General features: G+C 29.7%; 3 protein-coding genes across 9 annotated transcripts; 2 read left to right on the top strand and 1 right to left on the bottom strand.

The window, feature by feature from the left end:
- The first annotated feature begins 491 nt into the window (after positions 1-491).
- Positions 492-7,911, top strand: LOC140676595 (lactosylceramide 4-alpha-galactosyltransferase-like). Of its 4 annotated transcripts, none has more exons than XM_072911792.1 (4): positions 492-1,996; positions 5,741-6,137; positions 6,385-6,598; positions 7,236-7,909. In XM_072911792.1, exons 1-4 carry the CDS (start codon positions 1,822-1,824, stop codon positions 7,455-7,457), a joined length of 1,008 nt encoding a protein of 335 aa, XP_072767893.1. In that variant the 5' UTR covers positions 492-1,821; the 3' UTR covers positions 7,458-7,909. The 4 variants fall into 4 exon arrangements, with proteins under 4 accessions (XP_072767893.1, XP_072767895.1, XP_072767896.1 ...); XM_072911794.1 differs by lacking the exon at positions 492-1,996 and adding an exon at positions 2,019-2,911 and having other exon boundaries at positions 7,236-7,911; XM_072911795.1 differs by lacking the exon at positions 492-1,996 and adding an exon at positions 3,869-4,158 and having other exon boundaries at positions 7,236-7,911.
- A 1,548-nt stretch (positions 7,912-9,459) lies between these two features.
- On the top strand, positions 9,460-12,776 carry LOC140674986 (uncharacterized). 3 transcript variants are annotated; one of them, XM_072908972.1, is made up of 5 exons: positions 9,461-9,807; positions 9,983-10,131; positions 10,412-10,717; positions 10,808-11,010; positions 11,215-12,776. In XM_072908972.1, exons 2-5 carry the CDS (start codon positions 10,026-10,028, stop codon positions 11,398-11,400), a joined length of 801 nt encoding a protein of 266 aa, XP_072765073.1. In that variant the 5' UTR covers positions 9,461-9,807; positions 9,983-10,025; the 3' UTR covers positions 11,401-12,776. The 3 variants fall into 3 exon arrangements, with proteins under 3 accessions (XP_072765054.1, XP_072765073.1, XP_072765064.1); XM_072908963.1 differs by having other exon boundaries at positions 9,473-9,511; XM_072908953.1 differs by having other exon boundaries at positions 9,460-10,131.
- Pgap1 (GPI inositol-deacylase) lies at positions 11,063-17,602 on the bottom strand. Of its 2 annotated transcripts, none has more exons than XM_072908908.1 (11): positions 17,474-17,602; positions 17,071-17,254; positions 16,641-16,794; positions 16,423-16,527; positions 16,228-16,331; positions 15,288-15,731; positions 14,951-15,204; positions 14,436-14,861; positions 13,978-14,361; positions 13,491-13,853; positions 11,063-12,277 (listed from the first exon to the last, which is right to left on the bottom strand). In XM_072908908.1, the coding sequence occupies exons 2-11, from the start codon at positions 17,224-17,226 to the stop codon at positions 11,995-11,997; spliced, it is 2,673 nt and encodes an 890-aa protein (XP_072765009.1). In that variant the 5' UTR covers positions 17,227-17,254; positions 17,474-17,602; the 3' UTR covers positions 11,063-11,994. The 2 variants fall into 2 exon arrangements, with proteins under 2 accessions (XP_072765009.1, XP_072765017.1); XM_072908916.1 differs by having other exon boundaries at positions 17,071-17,264; positions 17,474-17,585.
- Between the last annotated feature and the right edge of the window lie 275 nt (positions 17,603-17,877).

Below are 17,877 nucleotides of genomic sequence, written 5' to 3'. Positions count from 1 at the left end.
ATACACACAATAATGACTAAATTACTAAATATTTAATCTAGGATTTATTTTACAATAAACAAGTATAATGCAATGTTACATAAATATCCATTTATTGATATTTAGGACTAATGTTATCGATATCTCGATTAATTTTTGAATTTGCAAAAAAATTTATTTGAAATAGAAAATGGATAATGAAAACTATTGAAATGGAAATGTAAAATGGCTTTTGAAAACATGTATTTTAAATGCGAAATACAAAATAGACATTTTACATTTTCATTTTAAATCCATTTATTTCAAATAATGCACATCTCTGTAATATATATATATATATATATATTGTATATATATATATACATAATTAAAGAAAGAATTTTAAATAAATAAAGTTTTAATTAAAATTTTTAATTTTGATTGAAAATATGCAGATTTTATATTTTAAATAAAGAAGAATATATAATAATAATTATTTATATCGTTTCTTTAGCTAGTCTGTATAAAAATATTAAATAAAATCACTTAAATAATTAAAATATTAAGTGTTATTGTTTCACTATGTATATATGTATATATAAGTTTTATTTAATTATTATATATTGAGTTGTTCAATAATTACATACGAAAAGTCAATTTTGCATTTGACATTGTTCTAGGTGTTTGTATAATTTTTAACAAAATAATTCAATAATGACTAGTTTGTTTTTGAAATTCTTTGAAGGAAAAAGTATGCGGAATGCGATTAGAAATGATTTGATTGTGTCCCAGCAGCAAATCTCATTCGGTTTATTTTTTGCGTATGACGTGCTTTCGAAGACATTAATAATGCCAATGAAATGCTTCAAGATTAATCAGGCACGCGCAATTGTATTTCAAGTTCTATATATACATAATGGGAAAGTCTAAAGTTCAAACAGAGGATTTATTTATTTACATCAATTTCTCTAGCTTTCAAAGTTTTACAGTTTTGGCAAATATTGTATATCTTCTTCGAACTGTACACATATGTACACGTACACTTTTTTTCGTCTGTAAATTTATTACGATATTTCCTCTAAGTTTTATGGATCATAATTATATTAATTGTGAAATAAAAAGTTATGTTGCACGCATCATATATATATATATATATATATATATATATATATATATATATACACACACACACACGTTGCTTTCGCTCTTGAAAATTAATTGCGGTTTGATGTGACTCATCACCACAACATGACTCGAATAATCGATTCTTTATAACAGAAATATGATTAAATGATTTCGCAATTCTTTCTGTTATATAGAGCACTAATTATCATAGTATTTAAAATCATAATATATATTTTTAATATTAACAGAAATTATATGCAATAATATATTATATTAATATTAAGATTGCTTTGTATCGTTTGTAAGAACTGCTGAGTATTTACTATTGATATTTTCCTAAACAAAATATAAGAAATCATGGAAATAAAACTGGTTTTATTTTCCCATATCGCACGAAGGGTATTTAATATAGATATCTGCCAAAAATTATGAAGCAATCAGTGATAATCGAATGGCCAAACTGTTGTTTGCTGCGCACTTATCGTGAAAGATTCTTCTTTATTGGATTCTCGTCCACTTATAAAGACGCAGTATCACGTTGACTTTGACGGAAGATTGTACGATTGTATACCGGTTGCGTTATACATAACAGTTATTAGTTGCCGTGTAAAAAAAAAGAAAAACTTTTCTAATGAAAAATCAATGTGCCGGAAACGGAGGGATATTGATGATAAATCATAAACTGAACGAATTTACATTGTAATCAGGAAGACCGCGAAACAAAGCTATCTGTAAAGTATGAAGAAACGCCGCGTGTTTTTTATATTGTGTTTCCTGCTCGGATTAACGACCATCGTCTGGGTATTTTGGAAGGAACTGTCAATGGAACTAACAGCCGTCGTGTCATCTAACCAGCTTTACTGCTACTGGAGCAGATCCAATGGGATCGTGGAACTCGAGCAAGGGAAATGGGGTTAGTAAGAAGAAAATGAAGATAGAAAATATGTCTCTCCTCTTCCAAGTTAAAATAACGATCCCAAGTGGATGCCAAAAAAGATTTGCCATTTTCTAATGGAAGATGAATATCAAACGTACTGTGGTTTTTGAGATGTTTAAAACCTGTGTTTATTATTGACAACTTCTAATGTATATTTTTGTATATTTTTCAAATGTCATTAATGTCCTTCATTAAAGAATATATCCGGATCTTTGATTTTTCTCGAGAAATACATTTACATCCTTTTAGGATATATTTGTTTATATAATTGCAAATTATAGAAATGTTCGATAATTACACATTAGCTTAGATAATTATTCGAAAAATTATCGTAGAAGCCTTGGAAAACAAAACGATGATCGAGTGTAAAGAAAATAAGAACCAAGAGAGAACAATTTTCCTTAATAGAAATATTCTCTCAAAGTCCTTGATCTATATGTCACTGGAGAATTTATATGCAATCATCCACTTACGCTAATGGCAAGATTCACGGGAACAGAAATACGCGATCGCAAATCGCACTAGGCGCATTATATAATTGTATTTGCGTAACATATTTTTGCGTAGAATTATAAAAGAGCGCTTCACACGATAATTATATTGACAAAAGATTTTGCCTTTTATATAACATTGAGTCTGTAGTATTTGTAGCAGCTATGTTTTACGCTGCTTGCAATTCTAATAACGCGGCCTGTATAACATATCAGATATGATTCTATCATGAAAATTTCAGACATTGTGCCCGTGCCATGTAATATTATATTCATAGTTATAAAGAATGCGGTGTTATGTTTTGCAGTGTAATGTTATATTTCTGATACAGCAATACACATTATTGTGAATATTTCCGCGAGGTGATCAAGATTTTCACGGAAGAATGCTTTTTATGACGTGAGAGATAATTATTATTTTTGCATTTTTTCTTGAAGAGAGAAGAAACACGGAGAAAAATTATACACGATATTTAACTCTTAAATCGAAATGTCAGTCTCTGATTCAATTATATAACTTAAAAATCTTTTAATTGTATATAGTAAATATGTACGTTTTTTATTCTTATAGAATAGAATATAAAATAACATGTAAAATTATTTTTACACTATTACTTTGAAGAACAATGGCGAATGTATGAAGGAATCTCAAAAGTCACACATTGTCTCTGATTAAATACTTTTTTCGTGTAAATATTCCGATTTAAAAGATAAAGTCATCGTCCGGAAGTTATATACTCAAATATATGTCGTAGGCAAATGGTTATTTTAGGAAAATAGCTTTTGTCTAGGCGAATGCTATTTGGCTGTTCAAGTGGCCTTCATTCGTTTATTTGTGTTCAAATAATTTTGCAAGGTAAACAGCATTTGTCTAAACATTATTTAGGAAAATAGAAATAAAGATTATTTTGTAAAGCAAAAATAGTAAATATTTATTAAAAATAAAAATTTAGTATGTTTAAAATTATATTTTGATATTTTTTACTCCTATGTAAACAATACACTAATACATAGTCTTGTTTTAAAATACATATAATATATGTTGTATAAAAAATAAAAACTTTACAATATAAATTAATGACAAATTTAAAAAGCGAGTGACAGTTTATGATAAATATATATGTTTTATTACAAAAATTTTCTCCTTATGCTTTTTTAAATTAAGATTTTTTGTTTCATCAATTAACTGATTAGAAAGAATAATGCCCTTAAAAAATAGAATTTTGACACTTCTTGAAATATCTATGTTTAAGAACATTACACAACAATAAATACTTTACTAGCGACTAGATTGATTAAGCTCATATATATCATTTTTCCCCCGTAAGTTCATATTGATAATAATATCTGTAACATGTTTCTATAAACTTGCAAATTCTGGATTAGTTTTCAGTATATTTCAGTTAATTATCTTATTAATCTTATTAAATCGAAATACTCGAATCTTTCCACTATTTTTGCTTTACTATGCTATAAATAATCTTTATTTCTGTTTTCCTAAATAGTGTTCAAACAAATGCTGTTTGCCTAGGAAAATAGCATTTAAACCCAAATAAACGAATAAAATTGACTAGCTAGATAGCATTCGCCTAGTCAAAAGCTATTTTCCTAAAATAAGCATTTGCCTACGACATACACAGAAAAAAAGTAAGTGTCAAATTAAAACTTATACATATACATACTCATATGAACACGTTCATTGTTTCATATAGACGCAACAATTTATAATCTTCTTGGAAGAATTTAAAAATCTTAAATTTCAACAATATTATAATCTTATTTCAATACTACGATTGTCATTTCAAGAATAAAATAATTATTTTAACTCTAAGAAAATTATAATCTTCGATTTGAGCATGTGTTATTTTCTATCCAACATTTTTTCCTCTCCAATCAAGAAAATTATTCTTAAATAACAAGAATATATTTTTCTCGGTTGAACTATATAAAATGTCTTCATCCAAGCAATTATTCTTTGTTTAACGCAATATAATCTCATTTCAAGATTTACATTTTGAAACTAAAGATATTGTCAAAGTATAAGAATATTCCTTTTTTCTGTGTACACTCGAAAATAACACATCTCGCTTGACGGAGGCATAAGTGAAGTCATTAACAAAATGTTAATGACTTCACTTGACACCTAATAATATTGTCAAACTAATGATATTGTCAAATTAAGAATATTCTTTCTTTCTGTGTAAGAACTTTGTACATCGTAAGATATTTCAAGGTGAATGATGCTATATCTTCAAAATAATTAAGAACCAAGCAAAATAAATAGCGTGAAAATAGAATAAAACTAATGATTATTCTAATGATTATTAGGCAAATTTATTAAGATATTTCTCTCAGTCCCTCTTCGAGTCATCTTAGTTATTACAATGAATTAACAAGAAAATATTCCATTATTCCTACATTACATTCCTATATATTAGCGACAGTACTTGCGTGTTTGCATTATTTTTTTCCAACAATTGTAACCAATAGAAGACTTTTCATACGAGAGGTTCGCTATGGTTTTTAGAATGCCATGTTGTTTTGATGGCATAAATTACGATTTTCTTATTAATTATTTTATTTTATTAACTTATTAATTATTATACTAATTATTATATTAATAATAACTAAAAGTGCGAAACCAAAGTAAAACCGAAATGTCTTAATAAATTAGCCTAATAAAAATCAAAAGTTTTGTTCCATTCATCTCGTGCTCTTATTATAGTCCAATTTTAATTTCTTCTTATTTATAACATTCAATCACGGTTTGAATACACAGAAAAAAGTAAGTGTCAAATCAAAACTTATATACTCATATGAACGCGTTCATTGTTTCATATATACGCAACAATTTATAATCTTCTTGGAAGAATTTAAAAATCTTAAATTTCAACAATATTATAATCTTATTTTAATACTACGATTGTCATTTCAAGAATAAAATAATTATTTTAACTCTAAGAAAATTATAATCTTCGATTTGAACATGTGTTATTTTCTATCCAACATTATTTTTCTCTCCATTCAAGATAATTATTCTTAAATAACAAGAATATATTTTTCTTCGTTGAACTATATAAAATGTCTTCATCCAAGTAATTATTCTTTGTTTAACGCAATATAATCTTATTTCAAGATTTACATTTTGAAACTAAAGATATTGTCAAAATAAGAATATATTCTTTTTTTTTTTTTTGTGTATACATACTTACTTTTCTGTAATTCCCAGATAAAGCAATGCTGATACCAAGCAGATGCATATTCTTTCACAAGACCAGTTGTTCACCGCCGCATCTCAATCTTCGACAAGCGTGCGCCATAGAATCGGCAGCCAGGAACAACCGCAATTTGAATGTCTTCGTGCTTTTCTTCGCGACCGGCCAATTTTCCAAAAAGTCTCAAACGTTCGTCGATATCTTGCAAACATACGACAATGTGTACATAAGGAGAGTACGTTTGTCGAAATATGTTATCGATACACCATTAGAAAGTTGGTTCTCTATAAACGTCCGAGAATTTTCAGAGAATCGCGACTGGCTGTATAAAGACTTTCACGATTACATCCGGATGTTGACATTGTGGAAGTTCGGCGGCGTGGTATTGAATCTGAACAGCATAGTGCTGACGTGAGTTACGCAATCGTTTCTATAATCGCGATGGCCTCAAAGTAAAATTGATAATAGATAGCAGATGATAAGACAATTCTTTTTAAAGTTTTATCAGATTAATAAATAAAAAACGTATCTTAAAAATGTGTTAGATACTCTACGAAAACTTTTACATTTGACTAAATAAATATTGGGAAGACATTTGTAAAACTTGTCACAAGAAGTAATAATTGACAAATAAAATGTAAAAATTTATATTTATTAGATCTTTGGATGAGTTGACCACTTTCGCGGGTGTGCAAGATAATCGGGATACGGATGTCGGTGTGTTCGGCGTCGACACGAGTACGAATTTTGGCGAAAAATTTGTCAACGCCTGTGTAGAAGTTATTAAAAGTATCAATGCGGACAACTACACGCGATATAATATCACAAGAGTTATATCTGAAGTCCTGCAAAAACTCTGTTATCAGCAACATGTGAGTATAAAAAAAAACTTATTAAAATTAAAATTAAATGTTACAGATGAAAAGAGGATAAAATTGTTCTCCATAAATTAAAATTAATTTTTCATAGATTAGAAAATTTTTTTTACAAATTTAAACATTTTTTTGTTTTTGATCTTTCATGAATAATATTATCTATAATTATATATTATATTTATTATTACCTGTTAAATGTGCTAAATACAAATTTTTTAAATATAAATATGTATTTTAGAACAAAAAATAAACATTTTTTTATTAATTTGATTTGATCAAATTTTAATAAATAAAAAATTAAAAAATTCCATTATTTTATGATCTAAATATATAATTAAAAATATTATTATTTATTTTTTGTGCAGAACAGAATATTTTTAAATTTATAATAAAAATCAAAAACAATTATTTTATTGCGTGATCACGCAATGTCATTGCTTGTGCGTGATCGCTTGACGATTAATGAAAATTTCGTTACATTAGAATGCATCGAATAATTAACATGAATGCGATTAATGCAAAGGTAATATTTAAATATGGCATGAATAATTGATGTGAAAAGAACCGCAACGGACTTTTGGCCTTAGGTGTGTAATTGTATATTTATTTGAATAATAACCTTGTTTTATTGCAGGACAGAGAATGTCAGCAGTTCACGATTTATCCACCGGAGAAATTCTATCCTCCTTATCCACAAAACGTAGACGAAATAACGAAGTTGATAAAAAATACAACGATTATCCATTTCGGGACAACTTATAGCCAAAACACCAAAACGGACGCTGCGGCGATTTACAGAATGATTGCTAAACAGCATTGCCCGAAGATATACGAGTATGCTGGAAAACAATTTTAAAATTGTAATATTAATAACACTGATTAATGTATATAATACAAAATATATGTGTATGAACATATGTATATAGTAAATTAAATGTATATATAAAGGTGCTCTCTATTATAACGCTCGTAAGCGGGTAGAGCGCGGTAAACTGAATATAAAAGTCCTTTGTCATTTTGCGATTTTTGCAATAATTATTAAAATATTAATTAAAAACGAATCAGCGAATAAGCACGCGCTTTGCGCGGCTAGATCTGTGCTGGCACCGATGAGATATTATTAAACACCAGTGATTTTACGGGGTTTAGTGTGACGGAAAAAAATTATCGACAATGCAAAGATTTTCTTGCTGTAGGTAAAAAAATCTTTGTATTGTTGATAATAAAACAATGATTAAATGCAATAAAACGCTTATTTTGATATTTTGAGGACATTTACACAGAAGATCTACATATTTTTTATAATAAAACAACAATTAGATGAGTTAAACGGTCGATAATGTCATTATTCTTCAATTACCTCCCCGCCCATCGTGTCCACTTAAGAGAATACCGAAGTACCGACCGAGTTCTAACCTAACAAAACAATATATTTACTTAATATAAAAGTTGCAATTTATATACATAAAATAAAATAGGTTTTCCCCTCTCCGAATTGCATAAAAGAATATTTGTGAACTTTTAGAAATGAGCTTAGAAGTCTAGAAAAAAATATTCCTTTAAAAACAAATGTTGTATTTGTTTTCAAAGAAATATTTTTTTCTAGGCTTCTAAGCTCATTTCTAAAAGTTCACAAATATTCTTTTATGCAATTCGGAGAGGGGAAAACCTATTTTATTTTATGTATATAAATTGCAACTTTTATATTAAGTAAATATATTGTTTTGTTAGGTTAGAACTCGGTCGGTACTTCGGTATCCCCTTAACCGTCACGAAAATTTGCCCATGGCTGACAGTCTTTAAAAATATCTCGTCGGTGATAGGGACTTCTGCCCACAAAACGCGGAAACGCTTGCCGCGTGGTAAAAGGCGACGCGATATCAATCATTTTATATCTTTTCCATAAGAGCAAAAGATTGATTGGCTACCGAATCGCTTTTTACAAAACATTTTTTTCAGGCGAATACTTTTTTTCTAGGCTTCTAAGCTTATTTCTAAAAGTTCACAAATATTCTTTCATGCAATTCTGAGAGGAAAAAACCTATTCTAGTTTATGTATAAAAAATTGCAATTTTTATATTAAGTAAATATATTGTTTTGTTAGGTTAGAACTTGGTTGGTAGTTCGGTATGGGAGCGGTTCACTTGGACACCGTTCAATTGGACACAACCACTCATATTGACCGATGCCTAGAGTAATCTGCACGATTAACCAATCAAAGAGCCTTATTTTAAATTGGCCAATAAGCAATGGTGTCCAATTGATATACACTCGTTCGGTATCCCCTTAGGCCCGTATCAGACTACACATTAGGCCGGATCTACAATGGCTGTAGTAAGCCTTAAGTCGTAAGAAATGAACCAATCATATTCATTATTCTTCTCTAAAGACAATTGTAATTGGTTAATTTCTTACGGCTTAAGTCTTACTACATCTATTGTAGACCCGGCCTTAAAGATTAAGATTGGCTGCGTTCAGCAGAGAAGCAAATCAGTGAGCGCTTAGTGATTCTTTACCGTGATTGGTTTCTGCACTTGGATCCAACAAAGATCTAAATGCAAGAACCAATCACAATAAAGAATCACTAAGCGCTCACTGATTTGCTTTCTCTGCTGAACGCAGCCATTGAAGATTAAAGATTGAAATTTGACCAATCAAGACAAAGAAATTTTAGTTCCTTTTGTTTTGATTCAAACAACTCTAATTTTTAATCTTCAATCTTTAATTTACGATGCATGTGTTCAATAGCTAGTCGCTAGTGACAATTCAGTCACGTGACTTTATTGTCGCTCAAAACGAGCGACAAGCGACGTATGAAAAGGTGCCTTAAGTGACGTGCCCATGACGTCAAGTTTACTTTTCCTTCTCGCATGTCAAGTTTCTTGACACATTTTAACCTCGCGGTCTTATGTATGACATAATTTCATAATATATGCACACGCGAGTAATGTCATTCGTCATAATCTTCACTGCCGAATCAATAAAGCTACTAAAATTTCATCTCGCAATTTTTGACGACAAAAAAAAGAAATAAATTTAAGCATAAATCTTTGAACAAAATTTGACACATTGAGGTTAAGGTTAGGTTAAGGTTCCATTATCAGTGAAGGACAACGTAAATAGAACGATGAAGAAAAATGAAAAAACTCATTTACGTGCGCCACTTACGCAAGATTGTTATTACAATCCTACTGTTATCAGTCCTCGTGCGTGAGATTGCTTTGTGGCCTTGATAATTATTGATAAATATCTTCGCGTTGAAACTCGATTCTGATATCCGATGAAAAGAGCGTCAACCGCGATATTGTTTCGCGTTACGAAAACATTCGAAAGAAGATCGTCATTAAAGAACACGGCCGTTTTTTCCTCTTTTCTGTCAAGGTGCAGCACGAATCCTGGACAATTGGACGTGTCCAAAACCGCGATGGCCAAGCAAATCTTCAAGGGTTGTAACGATCAGTACAATGGTATCACGATCGACTCGCTCGAGGAAACCTGCGACAGTAAAATATTCGCGCAGCGCCTCATAGGTAGATGCATTTTATTTCTTTATAAATGAAGATATAAATAATTGTGTGGAGAAACTTCTCTTAATTTAAATCTCTTTAAAAAAAAATCATTACTTTGCAAAACTAATTTTACGATGAAACATTGACAGTTCCATTTTTTTCTGGCAAATGGAAGTAAATTTTTAAATAAATTTAATATTAGTATTTTTTACTATTAATATCTAGTAATAAATTTAAATCTTTTAGTGCAGAGGAACAAAAAAAATAGATCCATATAATTTATAAATGTTCTTGTATGTAGATTCTTTAGAGCAATGGGCTAAGGATAAGAAACGCACTGTATGGTTTCGCGTGCATATACCAAACACGGAATGGGTTCCGATATTAACAGGACAGGGATTTATCTTTCACCATGCAAAGGGGGAATATGTCATGCTGTATCGTTGGTTGCCCAATGATGAAGAGTGCAACATTCCAAAATACGCACATACATTTTTAGGTGTCGGTGCGTTTGTGTTCAATAAGAATACTAATGAAATTCTTGTCATTAAAGAGAAGTATGGTCTCAATATAGCTTGGAAGCTTCCAGGTGGCTACGTAGAGCCAGGTATTTTAATAGAAGAGATTGCGTTTTTTTTAGTTTTATCATTATATATATATATATATATATAGAGACATATGTATCTGTAATTGTTAGGAGAAAATATTGAAGTAGCAGCTAAAAGAGAAGTTTTAGAGGAAACAGGAATTCAGGCAGACTTCAAGTGTCTAATATCTTTTAGACATGGACACGATTACTTATTTGGATGCTCGGATATATACATGATTGCATATTTAACACCTCAGAGTTTTGAAATTCAAGAATGTAAGAAGGAGATTTCAGACTGCAGATGGATGAAGGTACTATAAGGATCAAGATTATTTTTTTGTACATTAAATTGAAACCAAGATATAATTATATTGAGTTTATATATAATTTTAACAAATATATCACAATTGTTCGATACGTTAAATTATATTACAATATATTAACATGGATCGCATATCTGTATTGTAGATTGTTATATAACAATATCATATATCAAGTTTATTGTTTTTTTTTAGCTGACTGAGTTTATGCAACATCCAGAGGTACATGCGAATAATAAAACTTTAGCAAAGAAGACAATAAATTTTTTGCGACATGAAATGGGTATGGTTGCAAATTATGAGATACACCCTATCACCAAAAAGCAGATATGTGTATACAGTGTAGAAAACGCAGATGTTGGAACTACATTTGTAGAATAATGATATTTTTTGTGTGAAAAGAGATATACTGTGTATATATATATATATATAAAATGTAGAAATTTTAATAATACATATAACGCGCATAAAAAAAGCATTGTTACTGCCATACGAGCAAACGTACAAAATAATAATTTAGATAACAGTAAATACTGTATATATAACATTGTTATTAAATATTGATGATAAATTTGTTATAAATTAATAATAAGACTTTAATAAATTATATTAATATCAACAATATAAATTTACGCATATACTTATATCTACACATATATCACAACAAGAACCAAACCCTGCATTATAAAACATCCTCTGATTAATACTTGATTATTCTTAAAGTTTTAAATTAGTTGCCTTAGTCTTATTACACGTATTACACATATTTGGACTACTTTTATACAAAATAATACTCGTATGCCATAGCATATCACTTGTTATATCACTTTTTACATTGCTCAAACTAATATTCGAAACATAACAAATTTTAAATAACATATATAGTCATGGCTATAAATTCAGATCTTTTTATACAAAATTATTGATGGATGGTGAGAATGATAGAAACGTAATATTTCTGCAAGTTATTACCTCTTAAAAAGCTAAATTGTTTGTAGGAACTGCGTTATTTAATGCAATGAGCATTACTAACGCGGCTGCGATAGGTGGCATATACCAGTGGTAAAAGAATGGACGCGAAGCTGCCGTCATCGAAAGAATGATCCAACTCACAAAACGTAATACGCTGCTTAATATAAGCGAGCGAATTCCCTGATCCTCAGGATAGATATGCATAACGTTCGTTGTACCACACGCAGCTAGTATTATCCAGCTTATTAGAAATACAGGGTCTTCCGACGTGAGTCTTATGTTGTAGCTGTATGTCAATTCATTCTCGTTAATACATATGACGGATTTATATAATATATACTGAAAATCGCTATAGTCGAATAAGCATACAAAAAGTGCCCCCGACGAGTTTTCAAATAATATTTGGCCTGTCATTTCCTCATTGTAAACAAAATTTTCTTCAAAATTTCAGCTCCTTAACTTTATTATTTCCTGAGTTATCGAGAAAAAATGTCATTTTCAGTTTTTATTTTTCTTTTCTGTAAATATTTGAAATGATCCCATATCGATTTTTTTCTAAATACTTATCAACGAAAGACACAAAACAAAATATTTTTTTATTAATCTTGAATAAAAATTCGATTGTTAAAAAAAGACTAAAATTAAGAAATGGCCATTTTAACATGTTCCTTTCGAGGTTCAAACTTTTAGAGAATATTCTTTTTATATGTCTTAATACTCTTAAATTTTTTCAATTTTTTCGACTTGATGCAACATAGTAACAAAAAAAAAAAAAATAAAAATATTTTTTTTATTATTTCTTGATAATAGAATGGAAAATTATTTATTTTTCTTGTAATAATTGTAATAGTAATGATAATAGTAATAATAATAATTGTAATACTTATAATTACACTGCAAAATAGAAATATTTTTTATGTAAAAACAATTTACATAAATACAACTTTCAAATTGTTTTTACATAAAAAATATTTCTATCTTACAGTATAACTATTACAATTATTATAATTACTATTATAATTATTACAAGAAAATAAATAATTTTCCGTTCTATTATTAAAAAATAATAAAAAAAAGTTTTCCATTTTTTTTTTCATTACCAATGAAAAAATTAAAAAAATTTGAGAGTATTGAGGCATATAAAAAGAGTATTCTATAAAAGTTTGGTGATTGAACGTCGAAAGGGACATGTTAAAAAAGCCATTTCTTAATTTCAATCTTTTTTTAAAAATGGAGCTTTTATTCGAGATTAATGAAAAAATATTTTTTTTATGTCTTTTGTTGATAAATGATCATCTCAAATATTTACAGAAAAGAAAAATAAAAACTGAAAATGACATTTTTCTCAATAACTCAAAAAATAATAAAGTTAGGGAGCTGAAATTTTGAGGAAAATTTTTTTTACAGTGAGGAAATGACAAGCCAAATATTATTTGAAAACTCCCCCGTGGCACTTTTAGTATGCTTATCCGACTATAGCCTTTATAATAAATACATACCTGAAATTTTTTGCCCAAACTAAGACAGATGGAATTGCTGGGATTGCAGCAAAAATCCACAATAGGAACAAGATGAGATGATTATATATTTCTTGACTGGTGCTTCTATTGTTTTCTTTTGTTATACTCTTGAAACGTTTGAACCAATTGAAATGTTGCAGCCAGGCAATTAATATCTCCTCTAAATAATCTTCATACATCCTTGTTAGTTTCAAGAAATACAGAAATACCGAAACGACCATAGCTAGAGCTCCACATGTTGTTGGAACTAGGGATAATACGAAAATAGTTGTAATAACTGGTAGCTCGTACAGTTCCCAATCTGACCACGTTCTTGAGATAGTTATCGCACGTGCGAAAAATCTGCGAAAAATTAAATATAAAAAATATATATAAAACTTTTAACCGTATATTATTAACTAATTTTCTGATTACATAATTTTGTGGGAAATTATTTTTATTTTAATATGAATAAAAAATTTCTTACCTGGCAGCTATTCCATGTGCAACAGAACCAAAAAATATGACACAGCAGCATACAGCAATGGCAGATATGCTGATGATGCATAAAGCAATGCAAGTTTCATAAGTAACGTTGAAAATAAAAGACAATATTATAGTAACAACTACAGTTTGTCGCATGTCTGAGCTATAGATCCTTATAGAAAGGAACAGTAAAAGTAAGCTGATAATCGTTATGTAAAGCAATGGCCAACGATCTCGTATTCTGCAAGAGATCTTATCAATAATTCCTCCGGGTTGAATATTAATCGTGTAACTGCACTCTGGATCTAATGTTAATCTTAAACTTGCTGTTTCGTTGCGACGCCCGTAAAGAGTTTGCATTTTTATCGTTTTTGGACCGTCGTCCCTACGTCATAACATTGAATATAGAGTGAGCCTATAATAAAGGTAAACTCACTACAACAAATATATATAACTTACTTATTCATGAAAAATCTCGATTGGGTCGATCCTACATTCCATGGTTCCAGCAATTCGACAACAGCATAATGGTTGGTACAATCTGTCGATTTCATTTCAATTGTAACTACATCTATAATGTTAGAAAGTGTCACGTAATATCTTATATTTCCCTTGACGGTTTCGATTGGGCTGGATCCGTAGAAGCCGAAAAGATATTTAGGATGAAAGAATTTAGTTTTCGTAGATTCAACTCGACTGTCGTGAAAGTAGGAATCGAAGCTGACTGTAACAAATTTGTCCAAATCTTCTGGAGTTATTCTTACAACAACATGCGTAATACCCAGATGATTCATTTCTTTCAGATCTAAATCAACGGTTTTTCTTGGCCGATATAAAGGATCGATTAAAATTCTCGTATTATTCGTCAAATTCCAGCCCCATTCACTAAAAAATATATATTAAGTTAAAATTAGTAATAAGTTTTATAAATAAATAATAATTTTTTTAGCAATAATGTATTATTCATGTGTTACCAAATTCCTTTTTTATCTTGCTTTTTAGATTCTATACACATGAACAGCCAATCCTTGTTTTCCAAGTTTACCGCATCAATGGTTAGAAAATCGGATTTTTGAGATAGTTTTACCACCAGATATATTGTAGACCATTTTTTAGATTCACTCTTATTGCTCCATACATACTGCCGAGATGGAATGTTTATCCATTTGCTATCGTCTTTAAACAGTACTTTTTCCTTATAATGATACAGCTTCTTGCCCGAACTATGCTAAAATTGCAATTAAAGAAATCGTTATTTTACGTATTGATGGAATAGTGTTATTGCAAAGATTGTAAACGATCATTACTTACTTGTAAGAAATGATAAGACAGGGCCTGCATCTTCAAATCAGGACTCGACGCAATTTTAAACGGCTTTTTCAAATGATCTACAGCATCAAATAGTGCACGCACGATCACGAACACCAGTTGTTTACACCATAAAATACTCAAATGATCTGTAGATTTCCAAACAGCCGGTACACTCGTGGAAAGGACATTTATATCTGCCGTAGGATCGTAAGTTTGCGCGGCAGTTACGAGTATGTCGCGTGGTCCACCTCCGATAGATATTACCTTCACTCCTGCATCCTTAAGTTTGTACAAATGTTTTTCCAATTCCTCATAATAATTGGCGAAGACATTATCAAGAACCAAGGCTGGAGTGTGCGGTGTGGCCAAGTTTATTATTATACTTGCAAATGAAGCGTTCATATTTGGTGCTAGTAAAAGAGCTCCTTTTGCTATAACGCCACCCTACGAAAGAAATACCGATTAATTTGTCAACTCTATTGTAGGATGATATACAGAATGTTTCAGAAATAAGTGGCCAAATTTTAAAAGCATATTCTATTGTAAGAATGAAAAAAGTCATAAACATGAGTCTGGAAACTTCTTTTCCAAGTTATAAATTTTTTATTTACAACTTTGATAAAAACACTTCATTAAAGAAATTGCTGTGTATAATTTTCTTCTGTATCATCAATCTTTTCTTTTTCTATCTCTATCTCTAATTTTTCTTATTTTTAATAAAGACTCCTATTTCTAATTGAAGATAAATAGAAGTACAATCCATGAGATGACAATGTGAAGTATGTTGTCTATGATAAATAAAAAGTGTTTACAACTTGGAAAGGAAACAGTTTCCGACCTACATATGACTTTTTTCATCTTTCATCTTTACAAGAGTAGAATATGTTCTTAAAGTTTAGCTACCTTTCTGAAACACCTTGTATATATTTGTATTTCTTACCATAGAATGACCGATCAGCACAACATTATCCATCTTATTTTTGTACAAAGCTAATATTGTCTTTATACAATGCGAGACATATACAGTCTGTTCCATAAGCACACCTAACATTAATAAATTTAAAAAATTGACAGTTAATATTATATAAAAAATATCAATACAGATGCACATCAATATTACTTGTATTATTTTTACCTCCATACAATGCAGAATAATCCTTGTTGAATGAAACAGTAAAGAAGTCAAAATGGAAGGGAGTTTTTCTGCTTTTCCTTAAACTTACCGAGGCAATGGAGCGTACTAAAAAAAAGAAAAAAAATGCAAATAATACATTAAAGTGTTTGCTATGTACCTATACAGATTTGTTAGAATTAATTTTCTGGAATGTAAATATAACAGAAACTAATGCAAACCTTGCTCATGAGATCCAGCATTGCCTGGTATAAAAAGAACTGGTATTCCAGAAAAATGCATCCTTCTCAATTTTTCTGTTACAAAACCTTCTCCATAGGCATATAACCCAAATCGTGGATATTTCTCTTCTATATTGTTGTTCAAAGATATTCTCTGAAATAAAAGAAATTGCTTAAGAATCCACATAAGAAACTGTACACTATTTCCATGCAAAATCTTTTTTTTTTTTTTGCTTTTAACAAATAAAATAAGTGCATGTTTATATTTTGACGATGAAACAAAGAGTGAAGTAAATTTAATTTTAAAAAATCAGACCTATAGTATAATAGATATGGAACAATTAGATAAGGATTAGGAAGATAAGCGTCTGTCGTGTAATCCCCACTTCTGTAGCAGACCATTTGGTAAAACGTCTTGTACGATACGTACCACATACTGCGGGTACTCGAACATGTATGTCATCTCGCATGTATTCTCTTCAAAATCGGTGACGTATCTCGCGACTCCAAGAATGTAGAGTAAAATGATCAGTGAAAAGCACGGCACCAGCGAACCGTATATCATTATCGATTTCATTGAAATCATCTCGATTATGTTTCCGAGCCTTCTGAACCTAATAATAACTGACAGTTATTATTTGTTATTCAAGTGACTCGAGATATTTTGATAAATTTAAATTATTCGGCACACACTTTTTTCTCGTCGATCATAATTCAAGTTATATAGGAACTTAATTGAAAATATATAAATTATATTATTCGATAATATATATTAAGATATTTAATAGTGATAATTGTGTATTAAGGTGTAAAAGAATAATAATTATACATACCAGAAAGACAGAGATTTCTATTGATTTAACGTTAAAGTTGAGCTCTCCCAAGGTTATGATCCGGTCAAATATTGAAAAAAACACAAGTTCGAATAGAAATTCTTGTCATGCGCAGTAATAATATATATATATATATATTACACAGCAATATTTCATGGGTCTGTTCTTTCATCGTTCCTTTCTCGTGTACGTACATAATTTACAGAGTTTTTCATTGAGAATGAGGCATGAGATTTGTTCTTTCTTGGGTATCAGAAAATTACGCGTTGAAAATTGACAATATTAAAATTTAAAACAAATCAAAACAAAAGGAACTATAAATTCTTCTTCCTGATTGGTCAATCGTCAAAAACGTTTCTCTACTCCAAAGTAAAGTCACTATATTTATAATATAGTGACTTTAT

The sequence above is a fragment of the Anoplolepis gracilipes genome, chromosome 2 (genome assembly GCF_047496725.1).
Source record: "Anoplolepis gracilipes chromosome 2, ASM4749672v1, whole genome shotgun sequence".
Classification (NCBI taxonomy): domain Eukaryota; kingdom Metazoa; phylum Arthropoda; class Insecta; order Hymenoptera; family Formicidae; genus Anoplolepis; species Anoplolepis gracilipes.
Note: the sequence above shows the minus strand (reverse complement) of the source record. Positions and strands in the feature narration are given on the sequence as shown.